The 18,781-nt window shown below is 46.9% G+C and overlaps 1 protein-coding gene across 1 annotated transcript in view; it reads left to right on the top strand.

Moving 5' to 3' along the window:
- Positions 1-18,781, top strand: part of LOC137536676 (pancreatic triacylglycerol lipase-like) — a 72,722-nt gene that overhangs the window by 25,206 nt on the left and 28,735 nt on the right. Inside the window, exons 6-9 of the mRNA XM_068258912.1 lie at positions 2,515-2,623; positions 12,998-13,117; positions 13,963-14,082; positions 15,313-15,431. Coding sequence (XP_068115013.1) covers positions 2,515-2,623; positions 12,998-13,117; positions 13,963-14,082; positions 15,313-15,431 — 468 coding nt within the window. The remainder of the gene's footprint in view (positions 1-2,514; positions 2,624-12,997; positions 13,118-13,962; positions 14,083-15,312; positions 15,432-18,781) is intronic.

An 18,781-nucleotide genomic window follows, 5' to 3' on the forward strand; every position in this document is an offset into this window, starting at 1 on the left:
GTAAAAAAGGGCGCCTGGTGGAGCACATATATATACCAACTTCGGCTACAAAAAAGGCGCCTGGTGTAGCCCATATAAACTTCGGCTACAAAAAAGACGCTTGGTGTAGCCCATATAAAAACTTCGGCTACAAAAAAGACGCTTGGTGTAGCCCATATAAAAACTTCGGCTACAAAAAAAACAAGGCGCCTGGTGTAGCCCATATAAAAACTTCGGCTACAAAAAAAACTCCGGGATGTGTTAATTACTATTCCCCCTCCAGGCCGCCATGGATAGTGGGGGAATTAAATAATTCGGCTTCCAGCGCTTGTAGCCCATATAAAAACTTCGGCTACAAAAAAAAAAGTCAATAATATGGGCTACAGAGGGGCACCTTACTGTAGCCGAAAAAAATATGGGCTACAAAGGGGAGGCCGCTTGTAGCCGAAAACCTTGTAGCCGAAAAAATATGGGCTACAAAGGGGAGCCCACTTGTAGCCTATATCAAAACTCGGGCGCCCTTTTCTACACCTTGTAGCCCATATTTCCAGAAATAACATTGATGTCTATGGCGGCGCCCTTTTCATACAGGCAGCTCGGGCGCCCTTTTCAACCGATCCCAAATACATAATTGAGAACCTTAATGTGGACCTGAACTCTTGCACGGGACACAAGGAAAACAGAGAGAAATGCACCCTGTGTATTTTTAGATAGAAGAATCTGTCTAATCCCGCCTCATCTTCAAGTAATCACAAGCATAATTTGATCTCTCAGCTGTGTCAGCGCAGAAATTCGGCTGTCCTCAGCTGATATAGCTAATTTGTAAACACAGGATGTTACCCTTTTTCTGCTTCCATGAAAGCAGGAAGTGGACACACAGCAGATTTATTGCAGGGGTTCTATAAGCTGTAACAAATAAATGTTTTCCTTTAAAGGTTATTATGCTGTTTCTTATAATTTAGAGTAGAGAGGAAGTTCTGAGTTCAGATCCGCATTAAATGTACTGTCACGCTGGAGATCTTATGCATACAGGTTAGATTGCTTTCCTGCCTAGAGGTACTGTTTTTAACTCAGGTATAGTTATACTTCACCAGTGTTACCTACCTAATGCTTGCTTAGCCTTTTTGATTGTTCTGCAGACACCAGTTATTGAGCCATGTGATGTATAACCAATGTAGATGCAGATATGGGCTAACCCACCACAATTGCTAACTTTCTAACCCTTCAGCAGCTGCATGTTCTGGTGTAACAGGTTGCACATTTTTTCATCTAAAGGTGGCCACAGACCATACAATTTTTTTGATTGATTGTAACCTTTGTAAAATCTTAACAATGTATCACACGCGTGTTCAATTTCTCCCTAATTATGAAAAAAAAAAAAGATTAAAAACTCCGAGAAAGTTGCTTGGGTCTATACATCAAGAAATTGACAATCTAGTAACCCTACACCATTCAATTTTCATAAACATTGATCAGACAAATGCACCGCTCTTAATTAACTTATAAAAAAATATATATATAATTGACGTATATAAAAAAAAAAAGGAATTCGATCAGATTTCTCGAATGAAAAAACAAAAAAAACAAAACCATACATTATTTTGTTCAAATTTTTTTGACCAATTGCTACAACTCGGAGGGGGAATAGTGTTTAGCGCTGGGGATTTCAGTGGCAGCAGGGTGAGTAATCATTGGCTCACCCTGCGCCCAACTCACCAGCGGCGTAATAATATGTACAGTATGTTCTCCAGCATAGGTAGAAAAGCCCCAGCAACATGAGTTAGGTAATAATAGCGCCTGACTTGGGCGCTGTCATAGATCGTAATATTTATGGCTATAGAGGCGCTGGGGGAATTTCTCCTGAAATTTCTATACAGGTAGTCCCCGACTTACGAACACCCAACTTACAAATGACCCGCCGATACGAACGGCATGGATTCCGTGGGAACAAGTTAAAAAAAAAAATCAAATTGGACTTGTAGTTTTTGAGAAAATCGATTTGAAAAAAACAAATCAATGAAAAATGGCTTTTAAACTTGTGTAAGCAGAGTGCAGAGGTGACACAGAGGGGGACACTGGAGGCAAAGGGCTGCACAGAGGAGGTACAGGGCACAGAGATGGCACAATGTTCTGACTTAAGAACAGATTCAGGTTAAGAACGAACCTACAGTCCTTATCTCGTTTGTTAACCGGGAACTACCTGTAATTTAGCAGGACCCCGAATTACGTGTCTGATGGGACAAACTAGGTTTTCAGTAGGGAAACATATTTGTTATATTCCCCTACATTGCTGCACACTTTTGGCTTCTCCTTGCGCCTAGCTGACAACCGCCGGGAACATATGCACACCCAGTGCCACGTGTGGCGAGAGAATTTATTCAATGGACACCGCTTGAGAATGGCCCACTTTATAAATTGTCTGTCATCAGACAATTCTTTAACTTTTAAGATGACTATAGCATACAGCTTCACACTTTTATGTATTGTGTTATGTAGTATGAAATGTATTGTCTCAATTTTGTGAATGCTTTGCAGAGCAACTTTGGATATTCCCCTGCCAATGTCCACGTCATTGGGCACAGCCTGGGCTCTCATGCAGCGGGAGAGGCCGGCAAAAGGAAGAGAGGGATTGGCAGAATTACTGGTAGGTGCTTATAGAAGTGTTCCCAAGCAATCTTCAGCACTGCTATTGAACCAAAAATGCCTAGTTAAAGTGGAGTTAGTAAAAGGACAGGATTTTTTTTCCTCCTGGTTATCCTCTCAGGAAGGATCTGCTTTCTCAAGACATTTTAAAAATACTGCCCTCCACAAACCATATTCTCATGAAATTTCCTTTAGTTTCAGATAGATTTATTAGGCAAAAAGCCTTCAATGTGATTTGGGACTTTAATGGGGATTGTGAAATGCAGTGTGGGAGTCCTATGGGACTCGGTGCAAGGCATTGTGGTTTGTAAGCAGGTGGTTATGGGATAGGACATGGCTTTTCTGCCACTCAGCCTCACTTTTGCACTTTACTAATGAGGGAGGTGTGCTTTTGAATGGCGTTGATGGTAAAATTTGGGAGAATGCATTGGGAAACCTGAACCCTCACGCACACCACACATCAGCACCTGAGGCAGTGCACAGAGTCACGAGATGTTCACTCACTTGAGGTTCATGCTGCTCTTCACGTGACTCTGGTACTTCCACCTTCTGGCAAAGGATTATTGTCCATTAGCATGTTCCTTGGAAGTCAACCCAAACTACTTAAAGTGGTTCTCTGGTACCTAAAAAAAAAAGCTTAAACTGACACTTACCTGGGGCTTCTATCGGCCCCCTGCAGCTGTCATGTCCCGCGCTGTCCTCCTCCGATGCGCCATTCCCCGCCGCCAGCACCGGGCTAATTATTCGTCTAACTAGAAGAATAGAACTGTGACTGTGCAGCCGTGGCTCACTCGCGTAAACGTTAGCGAACCGCAATAGACTTCAATGGGGATGCGAACTTTGAAAAAAAAAATTATGCTGGCCACAAAAGTGATGGAAAAGATGTTTCAAGGGGTCTAACACCTGGACCCCCAGGTGGAGGAGTGGGATACATGCCAAAAGTCCCCGGGAAAAATTTGGATTTGACGCAAAGCAGCGTTTTAAGGGCAGAAATCACATCAAATGCTAAATGACAGGCCTAAAGTGCTTTAAAACATCTTGCATGTGTATACATCAATCAGGTAGTGTAATTAAGGTACTGCTTCACACTGACACACCAAACTCACCGTGTAACGCACCGCAAACAGCTGTTTGTGTAGTGACGGCCGTGCTGGACTGGTGCGCACCATGGCGAGAGTGCAGGTTTTGGTGGCTTTACAGCCCATATGGTCACCTGGCTGATGTACCTGAATGACAGAACAGTGACTGTCCAGCTGATCAAATTTGGTCTGACCACAATGAGGCAACGACCTTATTATCGTGGGTGTGCCCCCCGAGACACTCATCTAGGCGCCGGTCATTGCTTCATTGTGATACGCAAGCCCCTTCACCACGGCAAGGTAATGATCACGAAGGGGAATGGGCGCATGTACATGCCTTTTCTTTTGTTGTTGCAGCTGCCCGCAGTGCAGCCAGAAAAATTAGGCAGTCATGTACACGCACCAGAAAAATTATTACAGCGGCCACTGCTAGCAGCGGCCTAAAAAATTCAGCAATCCGCCAGGAGTCCCGGACCCTGTTGGTGGTGGCGGAGAAGGTAGTCAAGCGGCCTGCAGGCAGACATGCTGTGTGGAGGGACTGGGAGCGACTTAGTCTTCTTGGGGCAGGCCAGGCAGCCAGTCACACGGCGTGCAGGCAGAGATGCTGTGTGTGCGGGGACTGACTTAGTCTTGGGGCGGGCAGCAGCCCTCCGGGATCCATGCCTCATTCATTTTGATAAAGGTGAGGTACTTAACAGTTTTGTGACTTAGGCGACTTCTCTTCTCAGTGACAATGCCTCCAGCTGCGCTGAAGGTCCTTTCTGACAGGACGCTTGCGGCAGGGCAGGAGAGAAGTTGGATGGCAAATTGGGACAGCTCTGGCCACAGGTCAAGCCTGCGCACCCAGTAGTTCAAGGGTTCCTCATCGCTGTTCACAGCAGTGTCTACATCCACACTTAAGGCCAGGTAGTCGGCTACCTGCCGTTCCAGGCGTTGGTGGAGGGTGGATCCGGAAGGGCTACGGCGAGGCGTTGGACTAAAGAACGTCCACATGTCCGACATCACCATGAGATCGCTGGAGTCTTTGACTGCGTGGACACCGGAGGAGGATTAGTGGCAGTGGTACCTTGCTGGCGTTGTGCTGTCACATCACCCTTAAAGGCATTGTAAAGCATAGTTGACAGCTTGTTCTGCATGTGCTGCATCCTTTCCACCTTCAGGTGAGTTGGTAACAGGTCCGCCACTTTGTGCCTGTACCGAGGGTCTAGTAGTGTGGCCACCCAGTACAGCTCATTCCCCTTGAGGTTTTTTATACGGGGGTCCCTTAACAGGCAGGACAGCATAAAAGACGACATCTGCACAAAATCGGATCCAGATGTACCATCCATCTCCTCTCGCTCTTCCTCAGTGACGTCACGTAAGTCAACCTCCTCCCCCCAGCCGCGAACAATACCACAGGAAGGTTGAGCAGCACAAGCCCCCTGCGACGCCTCTGCTGCCGTCCCCTCCTCCTCCTCCTCCTCCCCCCCCCCCAAAGAAACACCTTGCTCATCATCCTCTGAGTCTGACTCATCTTCTGCACACGACTTCTCTTCTTCCTCCTCCTCCCCCCTCTGTGCTGCCGCAGGTGTTGAGGAAGCAGCTGGGTCTGATGAAAATTGGTCCCATGCCTGTCCCTGCCCTAACTGTTCCTGGTCACGCTCATTCACAGCTTCATCCACCACTCTACGCACAGCACGCTCCAAGAAGTAAGCGTAGGGAATCAAGTCGCTGATGGTGCCTTCACTGCGGCTCACCAGGTTGGTCACCTCCTCAAACAGCCGCATGAGCCTGCATGCATTTCTCATCAGTGTCCAGTTGTCGGGCCAGAACATCCCCATCTTCCCAGACTGTTTCATTCTACTGTAGTTGTAGAGGTACTGGGTGACGGCTTTCTTCTGTTCTAGCAGGCGGGAGAACATGAGCAGGGTCGAATTGTAGCGAGTCGGGCTATCGCAAATCAGGCGTCTCACCGGCAAGTTGTTTTTCCGCTGAATTTCCGCAAAGCGTGCCATGGCTGTGTAAGACCGCCTCAAATGCCCACAGAACTTCCTGGCCTGCTTCAGGACATCCGCTAAGCCAGGGTACTTTGACACAAATCTTTGAACAACTAGATTCATGACATGTGCCATGCAGGGTATGTGTGTCAGCTTCCCCATATGCAAAGCGGCAAGCAGATTGCTGCCGTTGTCGCACACCACGCTGCCTATCTCCAGGTGGTGCGGGGTCAGCCACTCATCCACCTGTTTCTTAAGAGCAGCCAGGAGAGCTGCTCCAGTGTGACTCTCCGCTTTGAGGCAAGACATGTCTAAGATGGCGTGACACCATCATACCTGGCATGCAGCATAGGCCCTGCGGAGCTGGGGCTGTGTAGCTGGAGAGGAGAACTGCCACTCAGCCAAGGAGGAGGAGGACAGCGAAGAGCATGTAGCAGGGGGAGAGGAGGTGGCAGGAGGCCTGCCTGCAAGCCGTGGAGGTGTCACAATTTGGTCCGCTGCGCCCTGCTTGCCATCGTTCACCAGGTTGACCCAATGGGCTGTGTACGTAATGTAGCGGCCCTGCCCATGCTTGGCAGACCAGGCATCCGTGGTCAGGTGTACCCTTGACCCAACGCTCTTCGCAAGAGATGACACCACTTGCCTCTCAACTTCACGGTGCAGTTGGGGTATGGCCTTTCTAGAAAAATAAGTGCGGCCTGGCATCTTCCACTGCGGTGTCCCGATGGCCACAAATTTACGGAAGCCCTCAGAGTCCACCAGCCGGTATGGTAACAGCTGGCGAGCTAACAGTTCCGCCACGCCAGCTGTCAGACGCCGGGCAAGGGGGTGACTGGCCGAAATTGGCTTCTTCCGCTCCTGACTGCTGCTGTGGGCAGAGGAGCAGGAAGCGCTCAAGGGCAGAGGCGGAGTGGAGGAGGGTGCCTGTGAAGGTGCAAGGGAGCAAGCGGCAGAAGCAGATGATGCACCTGAAGGAGGAAGAGGAGAAGGAGGGTGACTTTTCTTTTGTGTGCTGCTGCTGCTTTTGCTCAGGTGGCCATCCCATTGCTGTTTGTGCCTTTTCTCCAGGTGCCTTCGTAAGGCACTTGTCCCTACGTGAGTGTTGGCCTTTTCAAGGCTCAATTTTTGTTGGCAGAGCGAACAGATGGCTTTGCTCCGATCTGAGGCACACACATTAAAAAATTTCCACACCGCTGAGCCACCCTGGGATGTGGGCACTATGGGGACCTCAGCAGCTGATGCTGAAGGGCAAGTTGGCTGGCTGTACATAGGTGGCGATACATGGTGCCGGACACTGCCACCAGCTGTTTCTGACGAAGAGCTGCCCCAGCTTCTTTCAGCAACTTCTCTCCTCCTACTACTCTCTGACTCCCCCTCTGAACTGTCCCCCTCTTCATCTCCTCTATTGGGAACATACAGAGGATCCGTATCATCGTCATCATCGTAATCATCCTACCCAGCTTCGCTTGCCTCAGAAAAATCCAAACATGCACCATCAGTAGGTCCTTCATCCTCCTTACACGTTACATCCATAGTGTTGCTGCGTAACTCAGACATATGAGCTGGTGAAAATTCATCTGGCTGTAACAACAATGGCTGTGCATCAGTGATTTCCCCACTAAATAATTCTTGCGAAGTGTCAAATGCAGCGGAAGTGGTGCTAGTAGTAGCGCTGGTGGCTGAGCAAGATGAGGTGTTCTATGTCGCTAAATACTCAACCACGTCCTGACAATCTTGGGAGGTGATGGGACGTGCCTTCTGCTGAGCACTGTACTGTGGGCCAGGTCCACACGAAATTACATTTACACGACCTCGCACAGACCTGCCCGGTGGCCTTCCTCTGGCTCTGGCGCTACCTCTTCCCCTACCTGTTTTGTCCATATCGGGTATGCACGGAGTGGTATATCACACTGCGTGCACTCACGTAGGTAGGTGGGTTCACTTAACTGCACAGGTATGCGCACTGATGCGGTGGGTTCACTGAACAGAACAGGTATGCAGTGGCGGGTTCACTGAACAGAACAGGTATGCAGTGGCAGGTTCACTGAACAGAACAGGTATGCAGTGGCGGGTTCATTGAACAGGTATGCATTGGCAGGTTCACTGAACAGGTATGCAGTGGCAGGTTCACTGAACAGGTATACAGTGGCGGGTTCACTGAATACAACAGGTATGCAGTGGCGGGTTTACAGAACAGGTATGCAGTGGCGGGTTCACTGAACAGTACAGGTATGCAGTGGCGGGTTCACTGAACAGAAGAGGTATACAGTGGCAGGTTCACTGAACAGAACAGGTATACAGTGGCGGGTTCACTGAACACAACAGGTATGCAGTGGCGGGTTAACTGAACAGGTATACAGTGGCGGGTTCACTGAACAGAACAGGTATGCAGTGGCAGGTTCACTGAAGAGAACAGGTATGCAGTGGCGGGTTCACTGAACAGAACAGGTATGCAGTGGTGGGTTCACAGAACAGGTATGCAGTGGCAGGTTCACAGAACAGGTATACAGTGGCGGGTTCACTGAACAGAACAGGTATACAGTGGCAGGTTCACTGAACAGAACAGGTATACAGTGGTGGGTTCACTGAACACAACAGGTATGCAGTGGCGGGTTCACTGAACAGAACAGGTATGCAGTGGTGGGTTCACTGAACAGGAATACAGTGGCAGGTTCACTGAACAGAACAGGTATGCAGTGGCGGGTTCACTGAACAGAACAGGTATGCAGTGGCGGGTTCACTGAACAGAACAGGTATACAGTGGCGGGTTCACTGAACAGAACAGGTATGCAGTGGCGGGTTCACTGAACAGAACAGGTATGCAGTGGTGGGTTCACTGAACAGGAATACAGTGGCGGGTTCACTGAACAGAACAGGTATGCAGTGGCGGGTTCACTGAACAGAACAGGTATACAGTGGCAGGTTCACTGAACAGAACAGGTATACAGTGGCGGGTTCACTGAACAGAACAGGTATGCAGTGGCGGGTTCACTGAACAGTACAGGTATGCAGTGGCAGGTTCACTGAACAGGTATGCAGTGGTGGGTTCACTGAACAGGTATGCAGTGGTGGGTTCACTGAACAGGTATGCAGTGGCGGGTTCACTGAACAGAACAGGTATGCAGTGGCGGGTTCACTGAACAGAACAGGTATACAGTGGCAGGTTCACTGAACAGAACAGGTATACAGTGGCGGGTTCACTGAACAGAACAGGTATGCAGTGGCGGGTTCACTGAACAGTACAGGTATGCAGTGGCAGGTTCACTGAACAGGTATGCAGTGGTGGGTTCACTGAACAGGTATGCAGTGGTGGGTTCACTGAACAGGTATGCAGTGGTGGGTTCACTGAACAGGTATGCAGTGTTGGGTTCACTGAACAGGTATGCAGTGGTGGGTTCACAGTACAGGTATGCAGTGGTGGGTTCACAGAACAGGTATGCAGTGGCAGGTTCACTGAACAGGTATGCAGGTATCCAGTGGGCTCACTGAACAGAACAGGTATGGTGGGCTCACTGAACAGAACAGGTATGCAGCCAGGAACAAGCTAAGCCTAACTAATCTTTCCCTATGAGAGACAGTCTGCAGCAGCTCGCCCTACTCTCACTAACGCAGGCACACGAGTGAGCTTAATGGCCGCCGCTGCCTGCCTTTTATTAGGGGGGAGTGGCTCCAGGGGCTAGTGTAGCCTAATTGGCTACACTGGGCCTGCTGACTGTGATGTAGAGCAGTGTTTCTCAACATTTTATTGGTATGTACCCCTTTTAAAACCCTGTACTCACCAAGTACCCCCTAGCATAGTAAACATTATCACAAGTACCCCTTAACAAATATATATTTAATCATAGTACATGATAATTGGTTCTAAACAATTTCCAAGCATTTACTATTGCTTATAATTAGCTAAAATACAAATTTAGTGTTGTTTAAATGAGATTTATTATTTTCTAAAACTTTAAATTTGTTATTCTTGGTTATGTATATCAAGCGCGAGTACCCCCTGGAACCATCAGAAGTACCCCCTGGGGTACGCGTACCACACGTTGAGAACCTAGGAGGGTCAAAGTTGACCCTCATGGTGCATTATGGGGCGAACCGAACTTCCGCAAAACTTCGCCTGTGGGACGCGAACGCGAACCACTGAAGTTCGCATGGAACTGTTCGCAGGCGAACCGTTTGGCCCAACTCTAAGGACCAAAGAGGGATGGGAACTCAAACTCTGCTTCAGGGTACTTTCATACAGAGTGCTAAGAGGAGACAAGCAAGGGCCAGTCTTCCTGTTATTTAGAATTTGTTAGGATCAAGCACAGGGGTCAGCCATACTATCCCAGGAAAAAAAGACATATATTATTATTTATTAGATTTATATAGCGCCAACATATTACGCAGCGCTGTACAATAAATAGGGTTACAGACAAGGATAACAGGGGTGACAGAACAATACAGGTAATAGACAATAGATACAACAATACAGGTAATAGCAAAAGGTACACAACACAATGCAGACAGTAGTACAATGCCAGATCATAAACTGGAGTGGTAGTGGTACAAATTACAGGTTCCAAATTCTGGGTAAAGTGCACACAGTCAAGTATGATACACAAGGAGAGAGGGCCCTGCCAAAGGCTTACAATCTTGAGGGAGGGGTTGGTGATAGTGTTGGGCGAACAGTGTTCGGCACTGTTCGGGTTCTGCAGAACATCACCCTGTTCGGGTGATGTTCGCGTTCGGCCGAACACCTGATGGTGTTCGGCCTTTTAAGTTCGGGTTCGCCCCGAACTACTAAATGGCCGCCGAACAGGGCCGAACAGGGCCCCTGTTCGGCCAAACAGGGCCCCTGTTCGGCCGAACAGTGCCCTGTTCGGCCGAATACTGCCCCCCTATGGGGTCGCAGGCATAAGGGGGGAGCATGCCCCGATCGCGGGGGAGGGTCGGAAATTCCCCCCACCCCCTCCGCTAGCGCTCCCCCCTCTGCCCGCTTCCCCATACAAAAGTTTCAGGAAGTACCGGTCCGGTGGTAGTGGGTGGCTGGCAGTGGGCGGCACTGTGAAGTGTGTGACTGAGGAGGAGGAGTCCGGAGAGTGACGCGTTGAGGGAGGCCGGGCAGCGGGCGGTTCAGCAGTAGTACCGTACTACTGCTGAACCGCCCGCTGCCCGGCCTCCCTCAACGCGTCACTCTCCGGACTCCTCCTCCTCAGTCACTCACTTCACAGTGCCGCCCACTGCCAGCCACCCACTACCACCGGACCGGTACTTCCTGAAACTTTTGTATGGGGAAGCGGGCAGAGGGGGGAGCGCTAGCGGAGGGGGTGGGGGGAATTTCCGACCCCCCCGCAATCGGGGCATGCTCCCCCCTTATGCCTGAGACCCCATAGGGCCCCCAAAAGCGGGATGTTCGGGGAGTTCGGGGTTCAGCCCGAACATGCCAAACATTGCGGCCATGTTCGGCGAACTTTCCCGAACCCGAACATCCAGGTGTTCGCCCAACACTAGTTGGTGACACAAAAGGAGGGGGTGCAGCAAGAAGTTATTGTCAGAAAGGATTATGGCAGTGTTGAGTTGATGAAGGCCTCCTTGAAGAAGTGAGTTTTGAGTGCTTTTTTGAAGGCGTTGAAGGTGGGAGCGAGCCTGATGGGCAGTGGGAGAGAGTTCCACAGGATGGGGGCAGCTCTAGTGAAGTCCTGCAGTCGTGCATGGGAGTGCGAGATGCACTAAGTAGATAAGTACTTGTTCTAGTTGCATAACATATGTATTGTACTGTCCACTTTTGATTTCAGTCAATTTTATATGGTAAATAAAGAGAAACTGTTCAAGGCATTTTACATCTTTACTGCCTGTGACTGAAGTCAATCCTGATGTAATTTCCTCCATTACTCTTCTCTCTCCTCTGCCTGACATGGTGTATGCAGAACTGCATTGTCATATCTAGTTAGCTTTGTAAACACATGTGAGCAAAACATAGATCGGGTTTCAGCAGCTTCTGTAGAGGGGTGAGGTGATTTATCTTCCACTTCCCTCCTCAGCCTCCTGTCACACTGAACTGCCTTCAGCCAATCGGCAAGGAGCAGCAATGTAGGGGAAGAAGATGGCAAACTTCCCTTTCCCCGGCGATGTACGTGAAAAGAGCCAGGCTGACTGATATAAGATTCATTACAGCAGACACATTTCTGATTATATTGGAATGCTTGCAATGCAGAGTCAGAATGTAGACTATATAATAAACACAGAGCAGTGGGTAACAGGAATTAGATTTTATGGCTGCCAATCCCTTTTTAAAGTCTGATGACAGATTCTGAAACTATTCTGCCTCTGCTTTTTTTTTTTCCCACTGCACACAGCAAATTGAGTCTATTTGAGATCAGTGGTGGGCCAAGATTTCGCATATGTGAAATTTCGCAATTACACATCGTAATCGTAATGTAAAATTTCAGAGAAAGTCATAATTAATTTTGTATGTAATAGTAATATTTAATAATTTTGCAAGAATTTTCACGAAATTTCGCATAATTTGTGCTGACTTTAGCAGCTAATAGCAAAGCCCCCATACATGTGATTGCTACCAAAATTGCTAAGTATGTTAAGCAGAATAGTGGGTACAAGTAAAAAAAAAAAGAATTTTTAAAAAAGACTTTGTAGTTTTTGAGAAAATCAATTTTAAAAATGCAAAGAAAAATTATTTTTAAACGAATTTTTCAGTTTAAAAACATTTTCCTTTGCATGTTTAAAATTGATTTTCTCAAAAACTACAAAGTCTTTTTTAAAAATTCTTTTTCTGACTTGAACCCACTATTCTCCTTAATAAATGTAGCAAGTTTGGTGTAAATTTTATGCGAAATTAAGAATGACTATGCAAAATCAATTGAATTTACAACTTGTAATTACGTATAGGCGTAATTGTGAAAATGTACGCAAAATTTAGCGTAATCATACCGGCCGCATCAGCCAGTGAAAACGCTTGGCTATTGTATTTCAATGTGTAGTGCACACCGGCGGTTTGAGGTTTTTAGCAAACCGCAAACGTGCAGCAGGAGGCACGTTTGCGGTTTGCTAAAACCCTCAAACCGCCGGTGTGCACTAGCCCATTGAAATACATTAGCCAATCGGATTTGCAGGTGGATGCGGCCGGCGGATCGCATCCAAATCCGCTCAGTGTGCCCCAGGCCCGAGAGAGCAGTTTCTTTTCTCTGCCCTCTTCTCATCCTCCCGACTCTTGCTTGAAAAATAGTTTTCTTTGTTACATTTTTTTTGTTGCTCTTCCTGTGCAGTACTCACTACTCAGCACTGAAGCCAGCATCTAATTGCTCCTCTTGTCTGCTCCCTCAGGACTGGATCCAGCCGAACCCTATTTCCAGGGAACCCCAACTGACGTGAGACTGGACCCCTCTGATGCAACTTTCGTTGATGTCATCCATACGGACGCAGCTCCAATGGTTCCCAACATAGGTAATGTACAGAAAAGATCAAGGGGCTAGAAAATAGTTGAAACTACTTACATCCCATATGATACAACCACTTATCTGAACTGGTATTTATTAAAGAAAACACAAGGTGTAAATAAACAAATGAGATAAACAATTGTATCTATCCTCCTACTCCTGACGATTACTTTTTTAGATATCCCACAGTTTTATTTTATTTTTTCATCTACTTTTTAAGTTTTTATTGCTTCATTGCCTCTGCTCAATGACACATGCATTGAAGTACAGCAGAACTAAAATCTGTGAATTGTTGACCCTTTTTGGCCTTGTTCACATCTAAAACCATTTTTTTTAATCCCTCCTGGTGCTCCACTGTGCGCTTTGGTTTTTTTAAAAAGCGCTTTTCTAAGCTCTCTTTCAGAGCGATTTTTTAATTAATTCCCTGATGCAAGTCAGAAAGTGAACTCTTTGATCCAGAAAATAATAAATACAATGTATTTATTCTTAAAAACGCGAACTCAATCACTGCACAAAGTGATTTTCTGAGCATTTTGCGTTTTTCCTATACCTTCCATTAAGGCAAAATCACCTCAAAAATGTTATAGGCACCGCTTTGCAGAGCAAAAAGCAGACGAAACGCGCTGATATGAACCTTCACATATGGATTCATTGCGAAGCGTTTTGTGGGCGATTTTTACAAAAGGCCGAAACCCACCTAGATGTGAACGAGCCCAGTATCTCTTTCCTGCTCTCATTAGCTATTTTGTGCCAGGATGTAATTCCTTATCAAATGAATCATTTGGCCTATGCTTGTGAACATAGTGGGGTATGTTGACGAAGATGATAATGTACTCTTCCTGTATATTGAAGGTCTTGGAATGAGCCAGGTGGCCGGACATTTGGACTTTTTCCCAAACGGTGGAGAAGAGATGCCGGGATGTGCGAAGAACGCCCTCTCTCAGATTGTTGATATTGATGGCATCTGGCAAGGTAACACACTGTGTCCTCTGCACCATGGACAGTCATAACACAGGGATATAACACTGGACTTCTCCATGGTAGATGCAGAGACTGGCCTGATCCAACTCACTTCTCATAAGTTTTCTCAGAATAATTTTGACAACACGTTTTTACCAACTTTTTGGTACGTTTTCAATTACAGAGTGCTGGGAAGATATTTTAGACAGAAGATGATAAACTTTCTCCCAGGAGAAAACTAGGGATAAAAAATGAATTGGGTAAAAGTCCACTGCGCTATTCAGTACTTTTGCTTAGACACCAGCTGCTGTGCACTGTAGCCCGCCCTCCTGCACAGATAATTTGGGCGCAGGAATCAACAGGCATCTAATAGACATCAGTTTTAAATATCGGAAATTGGACACCCAAGCATTGATTGCAGCACATGATACGAGCAGCAGTCGATCGGCCACTACGTAGGAATCAACTAGCGGTCGTATGGGCTCCGGGACTGGGAGGAGTTTCAGTTTAAGCCCTTGGGGGGGGGGGGGGTTAGGCATTAGGTGAGTGTGTGCGTGTGGGGAGGGGGCAGTTTTGACACTTGCAGGGGTGTTAGACATTTAGTACGGAATACAGTTTTGGCACTTGGAAATAGGTTAGGCATCAAGTGTGGGTGTTTATATGGGGGGGTTGTGGATAATTAGGCACTTAAAAGTGGCGGATCAAGTGAGAATGGGTGCGAGGTAGTGCATTGTAAATATCCTTAAATTAAATTGCCAAAATTTTACTACTCGGGCCTCCACCTGGCGCCCAAAGCAGTTTTGCCACTATATGTACAGGTCTATGTTCAGGTTTATGGTAAATTGATTAAGATACAATGGGGCCCTAGGCATGGTAGTAGAATTGGAGCCCACTTGTGGTCCTTTTGGTAAGCTGAAGTGGAGAGAGTTCAGGGAAGGTGGCAGGTGGGCCGTTTGACACCCACTAGGCCCCAAGCAGCTGTCTAAATTGCCTGGTAGATAATCCTGCTCTGGGTAATTCAAAGAAATGATAGTCTGCTTAGTCGACCACACTCTGCCAAGTTCTTCAAACATATCACACATCACTCTCATAGGAAGATTGCTGACAATACGCTCCAGCCATCAATGATCATTTCAGGTGATGAAAGTCTACCATGTTTAGAAAGCTGTAGCTTTTCTGCTATTCTTAATAAATGTACTCACTTTACTGTTTATCACCGGTCTCCACGTTTGCTTCTTGCAGGAACTCGAAATTTTGTGGCCTGCAATCATCTGAGAAGCTACAAGTTCTACACAGAGAGCATCCTGAAACGTGATGGTTTCACCGGATACCCTAGCTCCGCCTACAGCACATTCTCTTCTGTAAGTTGCTGACCAAATGCTGTAGCCAATTAGATTTCATCGTAGCTGTAAAAGGGCAGAGCAAGCTGATTGGTTGTCGTGAGCAACAAAACCAATTTTTTTTTTAGCATACTTTTCATACATAAGGTATTTCTGACTCTTGGTTAGCAGTACACAAAACAGAAGGTTGCCAGAGCTTTATCCTGGATATAAGTGTAGAAAACAAGGAAAGATTGAGAGCCTCTGATGCTGTAGTAGTATGTTCAAGACACTCTTAAATAATGAGACTTACTGACAAATATGGGTTGCCACCAAGGCAGCCACTGTAGTTGCAGGTGGGGAGATTAGGCCCAACTCCACTCAGGCTTAAAGTCTGTAGAACGGAAAAAAGATGGGTTGTCCCCCTCCACCAAAGGGTAGACTTCTGAAGTAATACAAACTTATATGACAGAGGTGCCAAAATAGAGTAAAAAAAAAGTTTAAAAAGCATTTAAAAATGGAAGTAAAGGTGGACTTACCTCCCACAGTAGACTCACACAAGTCAACTTACTCATCAAAATCGCACTCGTTACCCGACTCATGATTACGAGTTACTCGAGATCACTAGTTGGTATTCGTGATTAACAACCCTCCAACTTTAGTGGTCAATAGCAAAGCCCCCTTACATGCTAGAAACACCAGTAATATGTTAAGAAGAACAGTGGGAACATGAGGATTTTTTTTTGCAAAAAGACCTTATATTTTTCGAGAAAATCGATTTTGAAGTTTCAAAGGAAAATAGTATACATTTAAATGCGGTAAATGACAGTTAATGTATTTACCTCATTTGAATGTATATATTTTTTTTCGATTTTCTCAAAAACTATAAGGTCTTTTTCTCTTGTTCCCACTGTTCAATCTTCTTAACATATCTGGCAAATTTTGTATTTCTGGCATGTAAGGGGGCTTTGCTATTAACCGCTAAAGTCGGCGGGCTTTTAATCACGAATACTTTTTTCCTTTGAAACTTAAACCATTTTAGTCGCCTGGACGTGATTGTCACATCCAGGTGGCTTCTGTATAGAGATGGCCCAAACCGTTTGCCGTCGTAATTGTTTGCACGAACAATGGTGGGCGAACCGTGAACCTTTAGCGAGTTTGACCCCCTATACTAGATCATTGGGCTAAACTTTGACCCTCTACATCACAGTTAGGAGACACATGGCAGCCAATCAGGCTGCACTCCCTCCTGGAGACCCCCCCCCACTTCCTTATATAAGGCAGGAGTGTTGGTCATGTTCTCACTCTGTGTGCTGCTGTATTAGTGAGAGAAAGGAGAGACATTGGAGAGATAGGGAAAGCGATAGTTAGGAGGTCTGTTAGCTTGCTCCTTGCTGATATTTGTTGATGAAAAGCACCCCAAAACAGCTCTTTTGAGAGCTAATGTTCTTGAGATGTGTTTTTTTTGTGTGGCCCACTGACACTGCATATACAGCCCTGTCTGTCGCAGCTGGCCCTTGCTAATTGCTATGTTGTGCCAGGCCCAGCACATTCAGTGCCTAGTGTGACTGCTGCACATTGTATTATAATACCAGTCACTGCATACCTTTCACTGCTCCTGTGTGACTGCACACTGTTTTATATACCAGTCACTGCATACCTTTTACTGCATCTGTGTGACCACACGCTGTTTTATATACCAGCAGTCAGTGCATCCATTTTCACTGCAACTGTGTGACTGCACATTGTTATACCAGCAGTCACTGCATCTGTGTGACCGCATGCTGTTTTATATACCAGTCACTGCATACCTTTTTTACTGCACCTGTGTGACTGCACGTTGCATTATACCAGTCAGTGCATACCTTTCACTTGAATGGATGGCAGACTTGCCCTCCATAACAGATTCTCATTATAGGATTTCAAGTGTATTCGTCTCATCATTATACAGCAGTCAGTGTATACCTTTCACTGCATCTGTGTGACTGCACATTGTATTATACCAGCAGTCAGTGTATACCTTTCACTGCATCTGTGTGACTGCACATTGTATTGTATTCACTTCATCCCCCCCGGTATGGACAAAACAACAGGCAGAGTCAGGACACCCGGCAGGTCTGTTCGAGGTCATGCTGTCGTGATTTTGTCTGGCCCTCGACCAAAGTACAGTGTTCAGAAGAAGGCACGTGCCATCAACCCCCAGTATTGTCAGGACGTAGTTGACTATTTAACACAGAACACCTCATCTTCCCTAAGCTTTCGCACCGAAGCGTGACATATCTTCCTCCTCCTGCTCTGATTCTGGCACCCCACTTAACACTCCATCGGCAGCCATCACCAAAGTGCCATCCTCCCAGGGCTCAGCGGTGTGGAAATGTTTTTGGTGTCTGCCTCAGATGAGAGCGATGCCATCTGTATTCTCTGCCACCAAAAATCGAGCCGTGGAAAGACCAAGACCCGTGTAGGGACAACTACCTTACGAAGGCACATGATGAAAAAGCACAAACTGCAATGGGATGACCACCTGAGGAAAAGCAGCACACAAAAGCAAATCCACACACCACAGTGGAAGATACCAGGCCGCAATTATTTCTCAAAAAAGGCGGTACTTAAACTGTACCGTGATGTTGAAAGGCAAGTGGTGTCATCTCTGGCACACAGTGTTGGGTCAAGGGTCCATCTGACCACGCCTGGTCTGCAAAGCACAGTCAGGCCTGCCCGAAGACTAAGTCAGTCCCCACACGCAGCATCTCTGCCTGCACGCTGTGTGACTGACTGCCCCAAGACTAAGTCGGTCCCCACACAGCATCTCTACCTGCAGGCCGCTTGACTGCCTTCTCCGCCACCACCAACAGGGTCCAGGACTCCAGGTGGATTTGTGAATTTTTAAGGCCGCTGCTAGTGGCGGCCGGTATAATAATTTTTCTGGTGCGTGTAAATGCCTGCCTAATTTTTCTGGCTGCACTGCGGCTGCGACAACAAAACAAAAGGCATGTACGTCTGTCAATTCCCCTTCTTGATCGTTACCTTGCCGCGGTGAAGGGGCTTGTGTATCACAATGAAGCAATGACTTATAGGAGTGTATTGGGGGGCACACCCAAGATAATAAGGTCGTTGCTTCATTGTGGACAGACCAAATTCAATCAGCTGGACAGTCACTGTTGTTCTGTCATTGAGCTACCTCAGCCCGACCATATGGGCTGGAAAGGTGCCATCGCCTGCACTCTCGCCAACGTGCGCACCAGCACGGCCATCTGTTTGCGGTGCGCTACACAGTGAGGTTGGTCTGTCAGTGTGAAGCAGTACTCTACTTACACTACCTGATCCATGTCTACACACGCAAGATGTTTTCAAGCACTTTAGGTCCCCAAATTAGGAATGCAATGTGATTT

Source organism: Hyperolius riggenbachi, chromosome 10 (genome assembly GCF_040937935.1).
Source record: "Hyperolius riggenbachi isolate aHypRig1 chromosome 10, aHypRig1.pri, whole genome shotgun sequence".
Classification (NCBI taxonomy): Eukaryota; Metazoa; Chordata; class Amphibia; order Anura; family Hyperoliidae; genus Hyperolius; species Hyperolius riggenbachi.